General features: G+C 40.5%; 1 protein-coding gene and 1 long non-coding RNA gene across 2 annotated transcripts in view; both read right to left on the reverse strand.

The window, feature by feature from the left end:
- Window positions 1–285: 285 nt before the first annotated feature.
- LOC145440580 (patched domain-containing protein 3-like) overlaps window positions 286–17,775 on the reverse strand; it is a 36,087-nt gene continuing 18,597 nt past the window's right edge. The window contains exons 10-19 of the mRNA XM_080318227.1: window positions 17,091–17,325; window positions 16,414–16,551; window positions 16,226–16,351; window positions 15,763–15,926; window positions 15,194–15,358; window positions 14,987–15,128; window positions 3,699–3,859; window positions 2,069–2,253; window positions 1,375–1,610; window positions 286–824 (exon numbers count right to left, since the gene is read on the reverse strand). Coding sequence (XP_080174353.1) covers window positions 621–824; window positions 1,375–1,610; window positions 2,069–2,253; window positions 3,699–3,859; window positions 14,987–15,128; window positions 15,194–15,358; window positions 15,763–15,926; window positions 16,226–16,351; window positions 16,414–16,551; window positions 17,091–17,325 — 1,756 coding nt within the window. The 3' untranslated portion in view covers window positions 286–620. The remainder of the gene's footprint in view (window positions 825–1,374; window positions 1,611–2,068; window positions 2,254–3,698; window positions 3,860–14,986; window positions 15,129–15,193; window positions 15,359–15,762; window positions 15,927–16,225; window positions 16,352–16,413; window positions 16,552–17,090; window positions 17,326–17,775) is intronic.
- On the reverse strand, window positions 10,243–14,972 carry LOC145440611 (uncharacterized). Its single transcript, XR_013915582.1, has 2 exons — window positions 12,610–14,972; window positions 10,243–11,345 (listed from the first exon to the last, which is right to left on the reverse strand). It is a non-coding gene; the product is annotated as an uncharacterized LOC145440611 (long non-coding RNA).

Here is a 17,775-nt window from a genome sequence, read left to right on the forward strand (position 1 = left end):
CTGATCCGCCCCCCCCCTCAATCATGCAGTTTGTAGCTAGCGCCCAATTTCATTTGAGGTTCCCAACGTCCCCGGGGGCGCTGACGTCCACTTTTGGAACAACTGATCTAGGTTCACGGATTTACCAATACTCTCAACGAATGAAGCACGCAAGATAATCCCACAATCACAACACCGCTCGGAATTATGGGACCGCGAATATCGAGCATCCGAGAATTAATGATCATAATTATAAATTTTATATTCTTATAAGCCTATGTCTACTATGCATTCATTTGACATCGCTTCACAAGCAACAGATAATTTATTGTGCCGAATAGTGTACTAAATTGAAGTAATAGCGCGCCTCTTGGTACCTTAAAATTATGCATTATTTCGTCTTTCCAAAATAAATGACATATGGCAGTAAAGTGAAATAGAGGCAGGATAGTGAAGAACACTTATCAATAAATATATTCAACCGATGAATCGCGGTACAATCCAGCTTTGATATAATTCGATATTTTCATAATATACATTCTATAAACAAAAACTGAAATAGGAAATTCCACAGACACAGAAAATAAAATATTCGCAAGGTAATTTTCTCACAGGTATACTAAACATGTTCTTCACGAACATTATACTGATCGTTTTGATATCGTAGAAGGAATATTATCCATGCTCGTTTCGCGCGAGTCTACTTTTCCTTTCCTCTCGTAGTGCTTGTTCGATAAACGCGCTTCAACGGCGTTAGCGTGAGGGGGTGGTCCGATGAGAGCCAAGACGCACGGGAGGAACACTAGGCCGTTCCACAGTCCGTAGCCCACGACGCAAACGAACACCTGGAAAAAGCAGTGTGTAAGCAAACATGTTTGTCATATTCGTACAAATTACCAATGGCGATCAAGTGCCTATTATTTATTTGAGTATAGTACTAGTTCTAGTTGCCAATTAAAAATAAACATGGTTGGTGAACAACTAGAAAGAACTACGTCGGTTAGTGTGAATCGTAATCCCTGTATCATGTTCCTTGATGTTCTTGCAGCCATTTCTAGCTCACAGTGACGTAGTCAGGAGGTGGGTTTTGAGGGTAGGAACCCCTCCCATTCCAAACCCGAAACTGCGTCCTTTTGAAATGCCGATTCTATCTGTAATATTTTCCATCTCATTGACAGCAATTCAATATTTCGTATATCAGTCAATAGTAATAACTTCGCTGCCGCTGGTTAGAATTAATTGACTCGAAATCGGTGTGCAGGTTTTTTTCCGTGGACAACCTAACAATTTTTTCAACTAGCACGTGAAATTTGGAAAAAGTAGTTCTTTTTGCACTTGAACATACATTTCAAAGTATTCCCGCTAGGAACTCATAAATGTACTTCGCCGACTCACCGTGAAAAACACCCTGTATGTATACGTGTTGGACAAAGACAGCATTACAAGCGCCAAAAAGGTGCTAAATCCTCCATTGAAGACGGCCAAGCCAATCTCTCCAATGGCCACTCTGGCCCGCATCCGTCGGCTGCCTTTGATCGACAGAAATTTGTGTCCGATATGCGCTGCGTAATCTACGGCTAACCCGATCGACAGCAGCAACGTAATGATGGTACTCGTTTCTATTGAAAGTCCTGCGAAAGCAATAGGAATTTAGGGGCTAACATGCGTATTCGTAGCAATATAGTCCAAGTTTTGGATGGTGTGATAAGGCCCATAAAGACTAGAATCGGGACTATAATTCTCTTTGATAATATGACTCTTGAGAGAGAGAGAGAGAATTCTTTTATTCGTCAACCATGAAATATAGTAAAAGCAATGTCCAGTTGTCCACAAACATTCACGTCCAATAGTATACATTTTTTAAATTTTCCCAACTATAATTTACACGGTATAGACTGGGAGACCCGATATGACCGAAGTCTTCTAGTCGAATTAGAAAGCGACTTTTATTTTCAGAACTCGAAAAGATAGTCTCTCACTAATCAGGATACTCGACTCGAATCATTAGAATTAATGCTCGATTCGGATTCGAGCACTCGAGGCATTGCGCCCAGCCCTACTTGTTACGAATTGCATGTAGAAATCTAACCTGCGAAGTACATTGTACCGGCAACGTCCACTGTAGTTATAGCTACGCAAAGTGCTACCCAGCATCCCATCTGCAAACTTGCGAGCATCGGGATAACCATGAGAAGCACGCACAGCATAGTTATGCCGATGTTGCGATAGACTTCTTGGCTGATTATGCGCGTTATTTCGTATATGAAGTAAGAGCTGAAATGAACAGTGTACGATATATAGTTATTATAGAGGAGCATTTGATGCAGATGTAGTGATTAAGGGCACATATTCAAGGCTTTTGCCACGTTGTCTTAGTTGCTTTATGCGTCGTTGGTGTCAAAATTTCACAGGCCAAAATTTTTGCAAAGTCAATAACAGAGACTGCAAGGTAATAATTGTAATGCACACTGTAGATCCATAGGTGGAAAGTGGGTGTATTTATCAGATGTCAACCATAGCGCGGGGTGTAATTCAAGTAAACGGCACTTTCAGTGTCGCCCCCTTCCAATGGGTGAAAATGAGTATTCGCCAATCCTTATGGAGATATAACCCAAGGGTGACGTGGGTGAACCACTCCAATAAATCCCAAAAGGGCGGTACACGCAAACACAGAAGCTCCTTAACCCCTGGATGTATATTTCCACAAGGAATGGTATATTTGACTCCTTTTCGGCTATTGGAAGGGCGTGAAAGCACAATTTGATACCCGCGATTAATCTGATAAATAAGCGTATCTGCCATCATGGATTTACAGTGTCGAATGAAAATATAAGGGAGCCACAAACGACATCGTATATGTCATTTTTGAAGAAATTGAGTAAATGGAGTCAAAATGTCAAAAATCCGATGCAGCAGAGAATGACATTTTTTCATCTAGCCCAGGGGCGGCCAACCTTTTCGGCCAAAGCGCTACATGAGATTTACGAACCATTGCGCTGGCCACTTCAATGTTGAATCTTGTTGATGATGTTTTTATAGTCTTCCGATAGGAGAGAGCCGGATTAGGTAACGGTGAAAACAAAACTCATTAACATGTCACAATTATGTCATGAAGAGTCAGTGTATACTGCGGGTGGGCCCCCCTGACCTAGCCCGACTCCGGTCGAAGTTTCATCAGCTCAGGCAGCAAAATCCGAGCACAAACGAAGGCCTGATTGCAGAGCTCGAAAAGAAGAAAATGTTCACCTCATCCAAATTTGATTAGAATTAGAATGATAGCTAGACAGTTTTTTTTACAAATTAGAGAAATAGAATTACCGAATTGGCAAAAAAATTGGAAATTTAATTAAATTCGGAACTAGGAAGAAGCACGACGAAAATCAAATTAAGTTTATATCAAATCAACGTATGTATATTCTCGTCGGCACGAGAATGGCAATTGCCTGAACAGCAAAGCTTGTGCCTTCTCGCACTATACAGTTCTCCGGTAGCATTTTCCGGAAAGGCCGAAATTAGATTGTCATCACAATTCAAGCATAAAACTCTCACAGATTGGATCATGATCACATTTCGCCTTGACTAGTTTAACTAGACAGCAAGAATTAGCTACTTGTCCAAGTCTGCCTGATTGGAATCACAACTTTTATGCTGCTCTTGCTGTTGAACGAGTGTCGTTCTTACACACTTATCATTTGACACATTGTCGTATCGATACTGACTTTCCAAAAGGGAAGACACTTGTCCCACTGCTGAACTCGGCAGCTTCGCAATCCCGTCTAATGCTGTCGATGATCTCAACATTGTCGACCTGCTCTTGCACAGAACGATGTCGTATGTCGAATTTTGAGCCTACGATCACGCTGTTTCGAAACACAACGTCCTGTAAAATCGAATATCAAGTTATGAAAATTCCTGGCTTGTCATGCTCATATAGTAGTAGTGAGAATCGAAACCTCCAGAGTTAACAATTGCGTAACGTCATGGATCGATTGTGCGCACAGATTACGTCAGACAGACTTGTACAAACTGAACATTTAGTTAGTTACGGTCAACTAACTAACGATTTTTTTGAGTAGTTCTAGTTCTAGTTGCTGATTTTCAGTGGCGGCTCGTCCTATAGGGCAACTGGGGCATTGCCCCACCTAAAATTCTGTTCAATAACAATTCTTTACCATTTATAGACGCACACCTATCTATATAAACCGAAATCACAGCGAAAATCGTATACTTCTTGTCCTTTCGCTTGTAAATGCCCATATATAGCGAAGTCTATGCGAAAATCAAATTCTCTTCTGTGTTTTCGCTTTGCGAATGCCTAGCCGGGGCTTGCCCCGGTAGCGCTAATAACAAGCTTTCACTGTCTATTCTCTCAAAACCGCGCATAATAAAGAAACGGTGATTTACTCTCTCCTATTCATAAAATTACCGAGCAACCGGGGCACGATAGCTCTGTGCCCTTAAGGTGTGATGTAACAATCGTATCTATAGCTGAACTCTGTTACCGTCATATGCGTTTAGTCGACCTTTGTTGGTATAGGTCGATTTTAATGGGGTTTCACACCATGAAAACTCTTGAAACTTGTTATGTCATGTCGTGATGGTGGTATTTAACACTGCCCCAAGTTTCAGGGTTTCTACTTAAAGTTTAGGGTAGTAATTCCGTTTCCGAAGTTGAGTGTGTGCTGATCCGTCATGTATCGCAAACAGATTTTACTCAAAAGCCGGTATTGGTATCCATTGGTTTTGACGGTGTTCAATACTGAGATCGGTTATGACATTTGGCACGGTAAGTCTTAATGTTAGTATCGAACGCTGTACCAATTAAGTTTTAAGTTTGTCACTGAACTGTGTTAGTGGTAATTTCGTTTCCTAATTCGAGTGAGAGCTGACACGTCATTTATCGCTAACAGATTATACGCAAAGCCGGTATTGGTCTCTATTGATTTTAACGATGCTCCTTACCTAGATCCGTCATAAGCTTTTGCACGGTATGTCTTGATTTTAGTATCGAACGCTGTGCCAAGTCTCAAGGTTGACACTCAATGATTAGGGCAGTAATTTCGTTATCAAGGTCAAGTATGGTAAAGATGTGCTCCGATCTGACACTTTAGCCTACAACACATTGCGGATTTCACGCAAAAGCCGGTGTATCTGCGGTAACGTTAAGTGAGATGATGATATCATTCTCAGTTTGCATTCAAATATTTACTTTGATCGTATATTCTCCAATGTCAATTCCACCGTGAAATTGTGGCCTTCAAGCCATTTGCGTACAACCCCTCGTCACTTGATCAGCCTATTCCTCAGTAAATTTTACGCAAAATTCGGTGTTGGTCTGTTCGCATTAATTTTGACAGTGTACCATACCGAAAAGGGCCATGAGGCCACTTCTCGATAATGTCATGTAACAGTGTACCAAGTTTAAGGCTTTCATCCACGTATTTATTCGGTAATATATTTTTCAAAGGCGATTTCGCAGCAGACCTATAAGACAGTAATAAAAACGTATGTGTCGTGTTACAGTCTCCAGTTTCAAGGCCAAAATCTCTTATGCTGTACCGAGACCAAATTTCCGAGGCTGTTATTCTTAGTCCTTACAATGATGTTTTGGATTCAATAGGACAGGCCCAATCTATGAGATAACAATTGCGTATCTGTCCGAATTCGTTGAACTTTCCAATTAGGCTTGCTATCTCTCGAGTTATAGTCATTTCCATTTCTGCAGATAATTAGTCAGGTCTAATGCGAACATGAACCGTGTTGAATCTTTGTTCCGTACGCCGTTTACGCAGTTACCACACTTCAAGTCACAGCTCACCAGCGGACCTCTCGTGGCACATACGTTAAAGTCACTGTTGCCGGGAAATTCATGTTACCGTACCATCATTAAGTTACTTGTTTACGTTGGAAAACGCCATTGTGACGTCATCTTGATAAAAAGTCGCTTGCAGCCCTTGCCCCACCACCCGATATTGTCACGAGCCGCCACTGCTGATTTTGAAAATTGAGTAGTTGTAGTTCTAGTTCTAGTTGCGGATTTCGAAAATTCAGTAGTTCTAGTAGGGCCGGGCACAATGATTCGAGTACTCGAATCTGAATCGAGTAATAATTTTAATGATTCGAGTCGAGTATAGTAAAAGACGATTTTTTCGAGTACTGAAATTATAAGCTTCTCACTACTTAAAAGTTAATTTATCAACGAGAATTATAGTTTCGATACTAATTTTGACCGTTGAAGCCATGAAACCGTGATTGGCGGTATCGTAGCATACGAAACATATAGTACAAAGCTACGAAGGTTACCGGACGTAGCACATTTCCGAAGTCATGATTATCCCACAACATTGTCACCAAGTGGAATGAAATCGGTATGGTTGAAAAAATACCAAATTATCGTTTATGAGATGGATAACAGTCATCATATTCTTTTTGGTGGCATAAACGGTACATATTTGAACTTTGACGTATTACATTCTGTTATGACGTCATAATGAGTGATACTCGATTACTCGACTCGACTCGAAGCATATTGCGTGATTCAGAATCGAATCACTCAAGTACTCGATTTTGCCCAGCCCTAAGTTCTAGTTCTAGTTCTAGTTGCAGAGTTTGAAAATTCAGTAGTTCTAGATACACATTTGAAAAAAAATTTGTTGCCGGACAACTAGAAAACATGTGTCGTGGGTATGGCCGAATTGAGATGCCGGTGTTCTGTTGAATGATGTTTGTGCAGCCATTGCTCGCTTAAAGCCATCACTGCTAACAATGGCGTAGTCAGCGGGTGACTTATTTCGGTCGGGATCTTCAAACTCGAAACTCAGTTCTTTCGAAATGTCGATTCAATGTCTGATATTTCCGATTAAATAAAATTAATGTGTTGACTAGGAGAATGAAATCCAGCTATGTACGGTTCTAAACCTTTAATGACTTGGGAACCCCTATGCAGAGGGGGTCAAAATGGTCAAGAAAGCTACTCAACTAGAAGTAGAAGTAGCGACGAAAATATCTACTCAAGTACGAGTAGAAGTACTTCTTACATAAGCAACCTAAAACTACTTAAATTAGAAGTAGAATTGACTGACTTTAAATCTACTCAAGTAATTAAGTAGATGTGAAAACGATCGTAATTCGTTCGCATGGACTGTCAAAAGCCGCAAATGGAGCTATGCGGAAGGTGTAGAGAGCTTGATTCATATTGATGCATCTCAGGAGGTGTCCAATTTTCGACAGAATAAGCGGTCGTTCCCATCATTGGATGTAAATGATAGTATTGATATGGAAATGCGATACTAATCCTTTGTTTACTCGAACACCCCGTTTTAGAGAATATCATTGCATGGCGCCCTCCCCATATTATAAGGCCCCTAGTTCAGTCGATGAGCAATACGGAGAAGTTGTGACGGATACGGTGTTAACACTTTGCGCGATTAGTAAATGTTAATAAAAAAATATGGCCGATCGTAAAAATGCCATATAGTGTAGCTTTATTTTCGGAAAATAGAGGCATTACTACATTTGCTTTTATGCTTCAGCATGTATGTTCTCCAGACCAAAGAACTGGAACTATAATTATAACTCAACGTATAATACTCATAATTGAACGAAAAATACAAATACTACTTCTAAAAAGCGGAAAATATTTTTCATGTCTTTTGTCCAGAAAGTTTCAACGGTGGTCTGCTAAAACAGCTAGTCTAACGTTTAAAAAGTCCACTTTTCCAGATTAGGACACGTCATGGGCTGCTAGGTATAATAGGTAATTGCTATATTGCAAAACGGTAGTTTCAAACGTTATTGGGGCAATACTTTCGGTGATGAAATATTGGATATAAGCGACAATGCGGTGTGAACGGAACCACGCAACCCGGTATCTAAATTATATTCAGCGATACTTTCGTTAAAACATATTTGTGACTCCATAACTACTGTGCGCGAATCGCAACAAAAATTCTGGGTATTGCATGACTTTTATGAAAATTAAATGTTGGTACTACGTGAAAACAGCCCAGAAATTCCTCAGGCTATCTTTCTTATTGGGAGATTAAACTACTTCTACTTGACAAACTGAAAATAACGAAAAATAAATAAGTAGTTCACAAAATACTGCGAAGTAGAAGTAGGGAGGAAAAGATCTACTTGAGTAAGTACCAGGAGTAAAGGAAAACCACTTGAGTACTTCGAAAAAGTAGAAGTACTTCGTAACTGACCACCTCTGCCCCCATGTCACAGATGGGCAACTATTTTATGAGAATGACACGCAGGAAATACGTTGGCTAGCTAAGTCGAAAGTTTGCACTATATTCTGCGGTGTATGTAGCCTATTTCTAATAATTTGTAAAATAAAAGCAATGAATTACGTGGTTAGCACAAGCTTCTGGATGGATGTGTTACTATTAGGCAGTGATGGGATGACTCGAGTCATGACTTGACTCGAGTCAGACTCGAGTCACCTTTTTCGTATGACTTGACTTGACTCGAGTCACTTTGCTAAAATGACTTGACTTGACTTGACTCGGTGTATCAGAAATGTGGATTGACTCGTGACTCGGAGCAAAATTCACGAGTCAATTTCGAGTCATCAAGAAATCGACGTCAATAAAAATCATTGTGTCCTGCATATGTTCGGATTGTACGCGAAACGCTGGTGTAACCCGTGAGAGCGACCAATCATTCAATGATTGTGCTTTTTACTGGAACCTCCATTGTTCTCACATAAATATAGTGATCGGAGCTTACTGCTTACGCTGTCGTAAACTAGTATAGTAAAGTAATTTAATAGCAAAATGTCTATTTCTGTTCTCTGTTCTTAACTTAACCAAACTTGTTTTATTGAAATTGAATTCTAAAATAGTTTCTATAGTCCTCAGCCATTAGGGCAGGCCCGAATTTTATCATATCAATTTGTAACTGGGTAATGTATTGTTTCTCTATTCTCTATTTTGGCTGGTAACTATAATCCGAGGCTACGCTACTACTTATGTAGTTTAGCATTTCTACGTATATGTGAGCAATAAAGCGCCTTCTTGCGTGTATATTTACCTCTATATTCGTCCAGAATCAATGACCACTGAATCTTTATTTCTGACAGCTAGCAAAATGCAATGACATAAGCATGCCTTATACTTCGAAAAGGCAACTTGACTTGAATAGTGACTTGACTCGTGACTTGACTTGACTTGACTCGACTTGACTCGAGTCACCTCCAAAAATCGAGTGACTTGACTTGACTCGAGTCACTTTCGAAAATCGATTGACTTGACTTGACTCGAGTCAAAATGTGCAATGACTCGAAATGACTCGTGACTCGAAGGTAGTGACTTGATCCCAACACTGCTATTAGGCAATTAGGAATTTAGAGTCATAGTACAATTATATTATTTATTTCACGTAATTATTCAGAACAATGGTATGCAAGACACATTGTTAACTCTTTCTAATCACACTAACCCATGGACCCGGGGCGTCAAACTCAAATTGCGTCGCGGGCCGGATTCAAGCCTTCAAATCGCTCGAGGGCCGGACGATAGTCAACTGATTCCAAAATGTAACCTCGTGCTTCTGCTTTTCACTTGAATAGCCTACTTGGTTAAGCATGTATACATGAATGAATTGTAGGGGTTTTATTCTAGCAAGTCGCACCACCTTTACTTTACTTTACAAATCAATGCTCAAAAGATTCGGTGTCCTAAACATAAAAGATATGCGGAAACTAGAAACCGTCAAGTTTATGTATCAGTACCCTTGTGGTCACTGCCCCGAAATTTTCAATGACTTCTTTACCTCTGTATCAAAAGTACATGAGTACAACACACGCGCGCCGTCGTCGTCCAAGTATATCATATGGTCGACGCGAAAGATCATCGTTCTATCAAGTATGCCGGACCAGAAGTGTGGAACAGTATCTCGACGGCTATCCGACAGTCGTCGAGCATGTCCACATTCAAGTCGAAATACAAGCAACTTCTTCTGACTGAATACTAGTCAGCCCGCAACATGTACCGGAACATGACCTGACCGACATATCGATCTCGCCTTCCGTCACAAGCCACCTGATTTTGTCGCTTATCATTTGATTTTGTCCTCGTTTACTTTCAGAGTGTTGTACACTGGGCAGCAGTGTGCATTAGGGGCTGTTCAAAGATAACTTTTTCCCCGCATTCCAGCCATTCACTGATTAAATTGTCAGGTTACCCTAAAAAACTCTGCACATCAAATTTGGTTCAATTCTAACAAGCATACGACTCCGCAGATGAAATTAAAATATTTAATTTATTAGGAAAAATTAAAAGAAAAAAATTCAAATTTTTCTGCCAACCCCATGAAGTTGTTGAGTTGTCTTCAAAGACGATGCAAAACAAATTTGAGTCAATTTCAACAAGTAGAAGCGGAGTTATTTGAGTTTTTCGTTGATAATTCTCCAACGATCACGGATAATCCGAGAATTATCAACGACGTTATATACAAACAACGGAATAGACGATAACACGACGATCGGCCGATTGAGTACAGCTATAAACCACCATTACAGTAGTTGGCATGTTTCTATGTCCCTCTCCTTGTTTTAGACGTGATACGGCGTTGGCCCTGCATATTCGTTGTGAGGGATGCAAGAGATTTAACTGTAAATGCGAAGGTTGGAATTTAATTTATTGTTTTAAAATCACGATTCGGGGTTCTCTAGAGAACTGAATACGTATACAGCGGTATGCAGCGTTGCGACCAAATATATCTAAATTGTATTTCGTGCGGCGTACTGCATTCATATTTCGTCTGGTTGTAGTGGGGAATGAGTAGGAAGCACGACACGTTGCTTGGTCCGGTGTTGGGATCAAGTCACTACATTCGAGTCACAAGTTAATTCGAGTCATTGCACATTCCGACTCGAGTCACTTCAAGTCACTCGATTTTTGGAGGTAACTCGAGTCAAGTCACAAAGTCATGTTGAATTTACGAAGTTCGTGGCCTGAGTCGGGCCATTTTATTTTGCGGGATGATTGAAGTACGGATTGATTCACTATGAATTAGAAATCGAGTAACGAATATCGAGGTAATTATACATTCAACTGGGCATTGTATGGCTGACATACGTAGAACTACTAAGCCACGTCGGTAACTGTCCGCCAAATAGATGACAGAATAGGAAGTCTCAGAAATTAAAACAAATTGATATGATCCAATATACAATACACTTATATATCCATACGATACAATTGAAGCCTGTACCAATTGTTGACGAGTAATATAAATGTATAAATTAATATATCAGTCCGATTTAAATTAATTATGCAAGAGGTTCGTTAAGATTATCGTACTGAGCAGAAAGACTGTGCTACAGATAGAATTCTACTAGTCTACGACAACGTAAGCTCTAATCAGTATTTGAAGAGCTTCTTGGAGGTACAGAACTTCAATATACAATTAAATAGTATATTCATATTGAAATGAACCCGAATATTTTCGGCTGACACTCGTCAGGGGTAATCGTCAGCAACTAGTAGAGAATTGGAAAGAACATTGTATATCAACAATCGTATCACAAAATATGACGTCAACAGCATGAAATTTCGAATGAGAGAGCGTTCAATGTACTATTTTTAGGTGATACACGAACTCCTTTTGTTGACAGAGTTTTGGTTGGTGTATTTTGATAAAAGTTGATTCCAAGGCACACAAATGGAATTGTGAACGGCCTCGACCTACGATTCGAAATCGGTCGTCTCGATAATTATTCGCACAAATCGGATTATCCAACAGATGTTTGCCGATGGCAGAATTAATGGCTTTTGATCGATCAGCATCAATCTTGAGTGGATGAGTTAAGGGTGAGCTTTTCACATCGCGTGACGCACGTGTTCTGATAAATCTGGGGACATGTTGGTTTATGCGGTCCTGCAGACGTCTTGACGTTCTTCCCACGTAGCCACAATCACAGTGGCACCTATATTCGTACACTACATTACTTTGTTGAAGTGCAGGAAGCACGTCTTTGCGTGTTGAAGGGAGCAGTTGTGTTGTTGTAAAAATCACATTGGTTTTGACTGTATCGTAACATTTACCGACAGCAGAAATCAATTGTTTTTCAAAGCGGGTGGAAATGGGGCCAATCCAAGGTAGATGGATATAAACATCTTTTATTGTTCGTGCGGTGGGCTCTGTTCGTTTTTCTGCGTTGAATTGCGTCTCCATGCCGCGGCTGATGACGTGTTCAGGGTAACCGTTATCAAGTAATATTTTTCGGATGTAGTCAAGTTCTAAACTCAGTTTGTTACCCGAACATATCATCAGCGCTCTATGCACGAGTGTGCCTATGAGGTTAATTTTTCTGCGCCGAGGACTAAATGAATTCCAGCGAAGGTATTGGCCTGTGAATGTCGGTTTTCTGAAAACAGACGTTTCAAATTTGTTGGTATTGCGCTTTTCAACTAATACGTCCAGAAATGATAATGAGTTATTGCGTTCTTTTTCTATTGTGAATTGCAAGGCCGGGTGAAGCGAGTTTAAGCGAATGAGAAATTGGTCACACTCCGATTCATTCCTGAAAATGACAAATGTATCATCTACGTATCGGCGGTACAATAGTGGTTTGGCGGACTCACGCTGGGACAGAAGCTCGCCCTCGTAATACCCTACGAAAAATCAGTATGTTTGCGGTCAATTTATTTGTGACTTGCCGACAGAGGCTGAATGAAACCAGGTTAAGCAATAGTTGAATGACTGGTTGCTCACATATCATATCAGCGTGCCGAGAGCACTTACGTATAGTACAGGTACAGCGACTTACTCGACACGGATTATTTGATGACTTGAAATTGAGTCGAAAATCACGATTAAGCTACATTTTTGAGTCGCCGATTCAAGTGAAGTCAAGTCATTTTTCCAAGGTGCCTCGACTTAACTCAAGTAATCTGAAAAAGTTGACTCGAGCCAAGTCATCCCAACACTGAGTTGGTCGGATTCCGAAACGCTTTTTATTATTCGAGTTGGTGTAGTCGGTTAATACAAGGCCTTCATCGCGAAATACTGTAATCGGCTCTCGGCGTTAGCACGTTTATCTGGGCGAAATTTTACCTCGAATCACATGAACACTATCATGAACATAACCCTCAAAATGTCGCTCTGTAGTACCATACGTGCAAATAAAACGGTTTATTAATTTACATTTTAGGTTGATTTCAATGTTTGAAGGTTCACCGGTCCGCGAAATATTTATCGAAATTTTACCGGTCCGCGAGGTAAAAAAGGTTGAGAACTACTGATCTAGGCTACAGCACGTCAATGAAGAATGTTTCGTCACCACCTACAAGAATAAAACAGATTATATCAACTCTAATGTTGGGATGAAATCACGTTTTGATTCACGCCGAAACTCACAAAATTATTGCCACAAACAAATTACCGGAAAATCGACATTTTGACTCTCAAATACCTCGTGTTAGCGATAAAACACCACAGGTAACTGTGATTTAAAGCCTCTATGTATGTAGGCGTGTTTCTGTTGTTAAGTGCTTGATTTGGCTATGGTAACATAGGTCCCCCACCCTATAAATATTGTATTTGAATTAAAAATAGTCCACTCGAGGAGGGTATTGATTCAAAAAAATGTGCCATTACATACCTTGATTTAAGCCATATAATTCACATCAAAAATTATTGCGGGTTTGTTAGTCTGGAATGTGATATAGAAAAGCGTATATGTCGATCCAAATTTACTTTGCACCCTCAAAAACGTAAATCATTTGTCACAGACCCCATAACCCACGCAGGTCGAAGTTTTTTGCATGTGAGAAAAGATTCTGCCAGCATGCTATTGTATACAAATTCGCGTACTGTAATCATTGGATTATCACAAATAATTTTTCAAGTATTTTCGGTCCCAGTGTCTCGTCGGTACCACATCTCCCCTATAGTTCGAGTTTGGCCCGCGGGCCGTAAAATGCCCTGGTCTGTCCTACGCTAGTCTACAAGCCTTAAGAGAACCCCAATTCAAGTTCTGTACTTCGAACAATCGCTACAAGTATGAACAGGAACATATACTATTCAATTTTCATCATCTGTACTCTCTGTGTTTGGTTCCCGCTATCTGGCGCTATTTGCCCAATTGAAATTCTATTTACTGCATCATTTTGTCAGTGACATTGTAACCACGAAAAACCTCCTTTATTGAGTTGCACTGTAACATACTTTATTTCAGTAATTGCAACTATATACTAGTGCGGAGCGGATCGACAAATTCTCTGATCCGACTCCGATTTTTCAATTCTCTGGTCCGGCTCCGGCCGGAAAAAGTACTGATCCGGCTCCGGCCGGAAAAAGTACTGATCCGGCTCCGGCCAAGAATGAAAACGTCGGGACGGAGATTCGTCCCTAGCTCCCTACACGGTACGGTGGTTCCGTGAATTTATAAATATGGCTCGTTTATTTTCGCACTGGTTTGTCGGTTACTTGCGTGTGGTTGGTTAGTAGTAATTTAGTTACAAAAATCATGCTTATCCATAAATATTCTGGCCGTATCAGAAAAATTACTGATCCGGCTCCGGCCAAAATTGAAAAAATCCGGCCGAATATCCAATCCGGCTCCGGTCCATGCTCCGCACTACTATATATATCCCTATTTTTATGCTGCGCAGAGATAAAGTTTACCATCTTTCAAGATATCAGCCCTCTTACTAAACTATTATTCTTGAGTTGTGTTTAAACTGATTCTTTTATAATTCTAGTTCAATTGGTTTTGACGTGACTCGTAAATCTTCGCTTCCAGTTGGGGAAAAATTTACGGCATTTGTTTTATACTGAGTGGCATCAATACTTTGACTACGAAAATTTATAATTCAAGAAATACAAGATTTCCTATTGAACAACCTTAAAGCAGTTATAGTCTGCGATACATCACGTAGAAGCAGCATGTTATCGACCTACTGTAAATACTGCATGTGATTCTTTAATATAATAAGGATTCTTCTGCCACGCTTACAAAGAAACCGATGTCGAGTCGACCTGTATTACTTACGTAAATGTACTTTCTTCCAGATGTAGAGCTCAAGAACGTTTGAACGCCCTCGTAAAATTCATTTGCATTCGCGTAAGCGGTAGCAAGAGAGACATTTCTCGAGTTTGTAGTAAATTCATACTCAGTATAGGCAGCAAACCAACTGTACAAGACATACAAAGTTAATCAAACACAAACTCATGTAAACCAATCGTGTCATGATGTCACCTCGATCCGTAGACCGGATTCAGGTCCGCGTTACTTTGCAGTCTAGCGAAAAGATTATCCAATTTTTGTCTTTCGTTGTAAAAGTCAGCGTTAAGTACATAGACGCTGGCTTCCGCACCAAAGCTGTAGTACTGTTCATATTTGTCGCCATATACAGCCACGTAACTGGCAATAAAATGCATATTGTAATCTATATTTTCGATCAGTGGAATTCCCACTTTGGATGTTACACGCTTATGCGGCTACAGAAAAGGATCGTTATTTAGGAAAGGCAAAATAAGAATGGGATCAGCTCGAACTGAAAACACTCCAAGTTGGTGACGGAAGATGTTTACGAATCTGGATATACAAGAGGCAACGATCGGCTTTCGGTTGATATATAATAGTTTCCCTGGACTCTCACTAAAACTGAATACGTGGTATCAAGGAATACGACTATTGCGCAAAAGCGAGCCGTCGCTAAATATTTCGTTTAATATGACCAATGACCATACATGTCGCCACACCATAAACATCGAATAAATCACCTGAAGCAAACAGGCAGAAAATAGAATATCAACTCATGTTACCTGTCCAACGGAATATACCAGTCAGGATCGTAGCGAACTTCCAATTTATAGAATCCCCAGGCCATAAGTCCAGCTATTCCCAAAGTCATGCAGATTGCTACTATTGCGAAGGGAACGTTAGCGACGATGCGACCCAAGCCATCCTCAAACAATCTGTGTAGTATCTGTAAAACGAAGAAGAAGGATAACCCATCGCGCTATACTGCATAGATTCGATATTATAGGCGATACACACGCATCGTTAGCCTGCTTAAAACGCTGCTCAATATTGACAGTTTTTAGAATAATAATATAATTTATAATTGCCCATGAAGAGGCGAGGACAGTATTCCAGTTGTCAAAAGAATTAGATCAAATTCGAATCATTGTGGCCAGTCCTAAACAGAAGTTGAACTAAAATCCAGGTTCACAGTCAGTGCGGCTATGACGGAGACTCTATGCCCGATACAATGTTGGCGCTCACCTCTCGTTGCCCACATTTCGATGGCTTGTAATTCTCATCATGTTTGTAACAGCAAGCCAGACACGCGTCGTATCGATTCAACTTCCTGCGTTCGTCCAGCACCACGCAAGACAGGAAAAATGTACACTGTAAAAGACGAGTAGTGCTCTCCCGTTTAATCACAGGGAACTAAGGCAGTAGATCGGCACCTCGAGGAAAAACAGCAGAATGATGCAGACCGCGACGAACACACTGAACGACGCGAACGCAGCCAAGTCACTCGACGCTCCAACGCCGAAAGCCACCAGATCAGTGAGTGACGTCACAGTGATTGAAACTCCCGCAGTCTGTAATCATGACCATATATTTTTATTAAGCACAAAACTGACTCAAGCACACTTTGAAACCAGACTTGTACAATGTAGCCTGCTATTTGTACACATAGGCCTAATACACTATTAGATAGTGGACAGTCAGCTAACTAATGTTTTTGTGAAGTCTTAGTTTTAGTGGCGAATTTTGAAAAGTTATTAGTTCTAACAATAGTTCTAGGAGCGTATTTAAAAAAATAGTTGCCGAATAACTGGATATCAAGTAACGTCGTTTGACGTGAATCGTGATACAGGTGTTCTGTCGTGAAATGTTGTTGCGGCGATTGATAGCACGGAGTTCCAAACTCGAAACCCGTCCTTTTGAATGCCGATTCAATCTCCGCTATTTTTAGCTCTTTTGCTACTATTAGTTGGTTGCGGATTTTTAAAGATCTTTAATTCTAGTTTCAGTTCTATAGATGCGGGTATTAAAATTGAGTAGCTGCAGTAGTTGCAGTTGAGCATTTTGAGAATCTAGTAGTTTGTACAGGCCGGTAGAGACAACAGTCACACACCTCAAGTGTTTTTGCGGCCTTTACGTGAAGCGGTAGATCTTTGTTATCACGGTCATTCTGTACTGTGTCCCAGGACTGCAGTATGACGAACATGTCGTCGACTCCGATTCCGATTACCAAAAACGGCACGATCAGATGTAGGCTGCTCCATGGAAGACCGAAGCAAGAGGACAAACCGATTCCAGCAGCCATTGACAAGCCGGCAGCTGATACTCCCATCAAGGCTATGTAAACTCTGAAGAAAAAATACTTCAGTGCTACCATATTCTATCCGTACAGGGAGATGAAGTGGGCGTGACGTGGAAAAAGTATGTGTTTCGAGGGTTGTAACCAAGTCACAACGCTCCGAGTTACAAGTCGATCTTACTTTTATAGTTTTTAAGCGCACAAGTCGAGTCATTTATTTCAATTCATCACAAGTCAAGTCTCCGAGGGTTGCATTAGGTCACGTCCGAGTCACAGTATCGAGGATTGGTTCCGAGTCCAATTTATGCGGTTTATTTTTGTTCAGTGTCGAGTCCAGGGCATATTCAACCCATTTTTAAAACTCTGCTCGGGCTAAACGAACCCGCCACATTTATACCCATTTGTCTTAACCAGAGATGGGCAACAAATAAGTAGCCTACCGCCACTTTGTCGAAGTACTCAAGTAGGTTTTGCCCATGGATTTAGACTAATTTCACTT

This window comes from Botryllus schlosseri, chromosome 6, assembly GCF_051294905.1.
Source record: "Botryllus schlosseri isolate E-star chromosome 6, Bs_hap1, whole genome shotgun sequence".
Classification (NCBI taxonomy): Eukaryota; Metazoa; Chordata; class Ascidiacea; order Stolidobranchia; family Styelidae; genus Botryllus; species Botryllus schlosseri.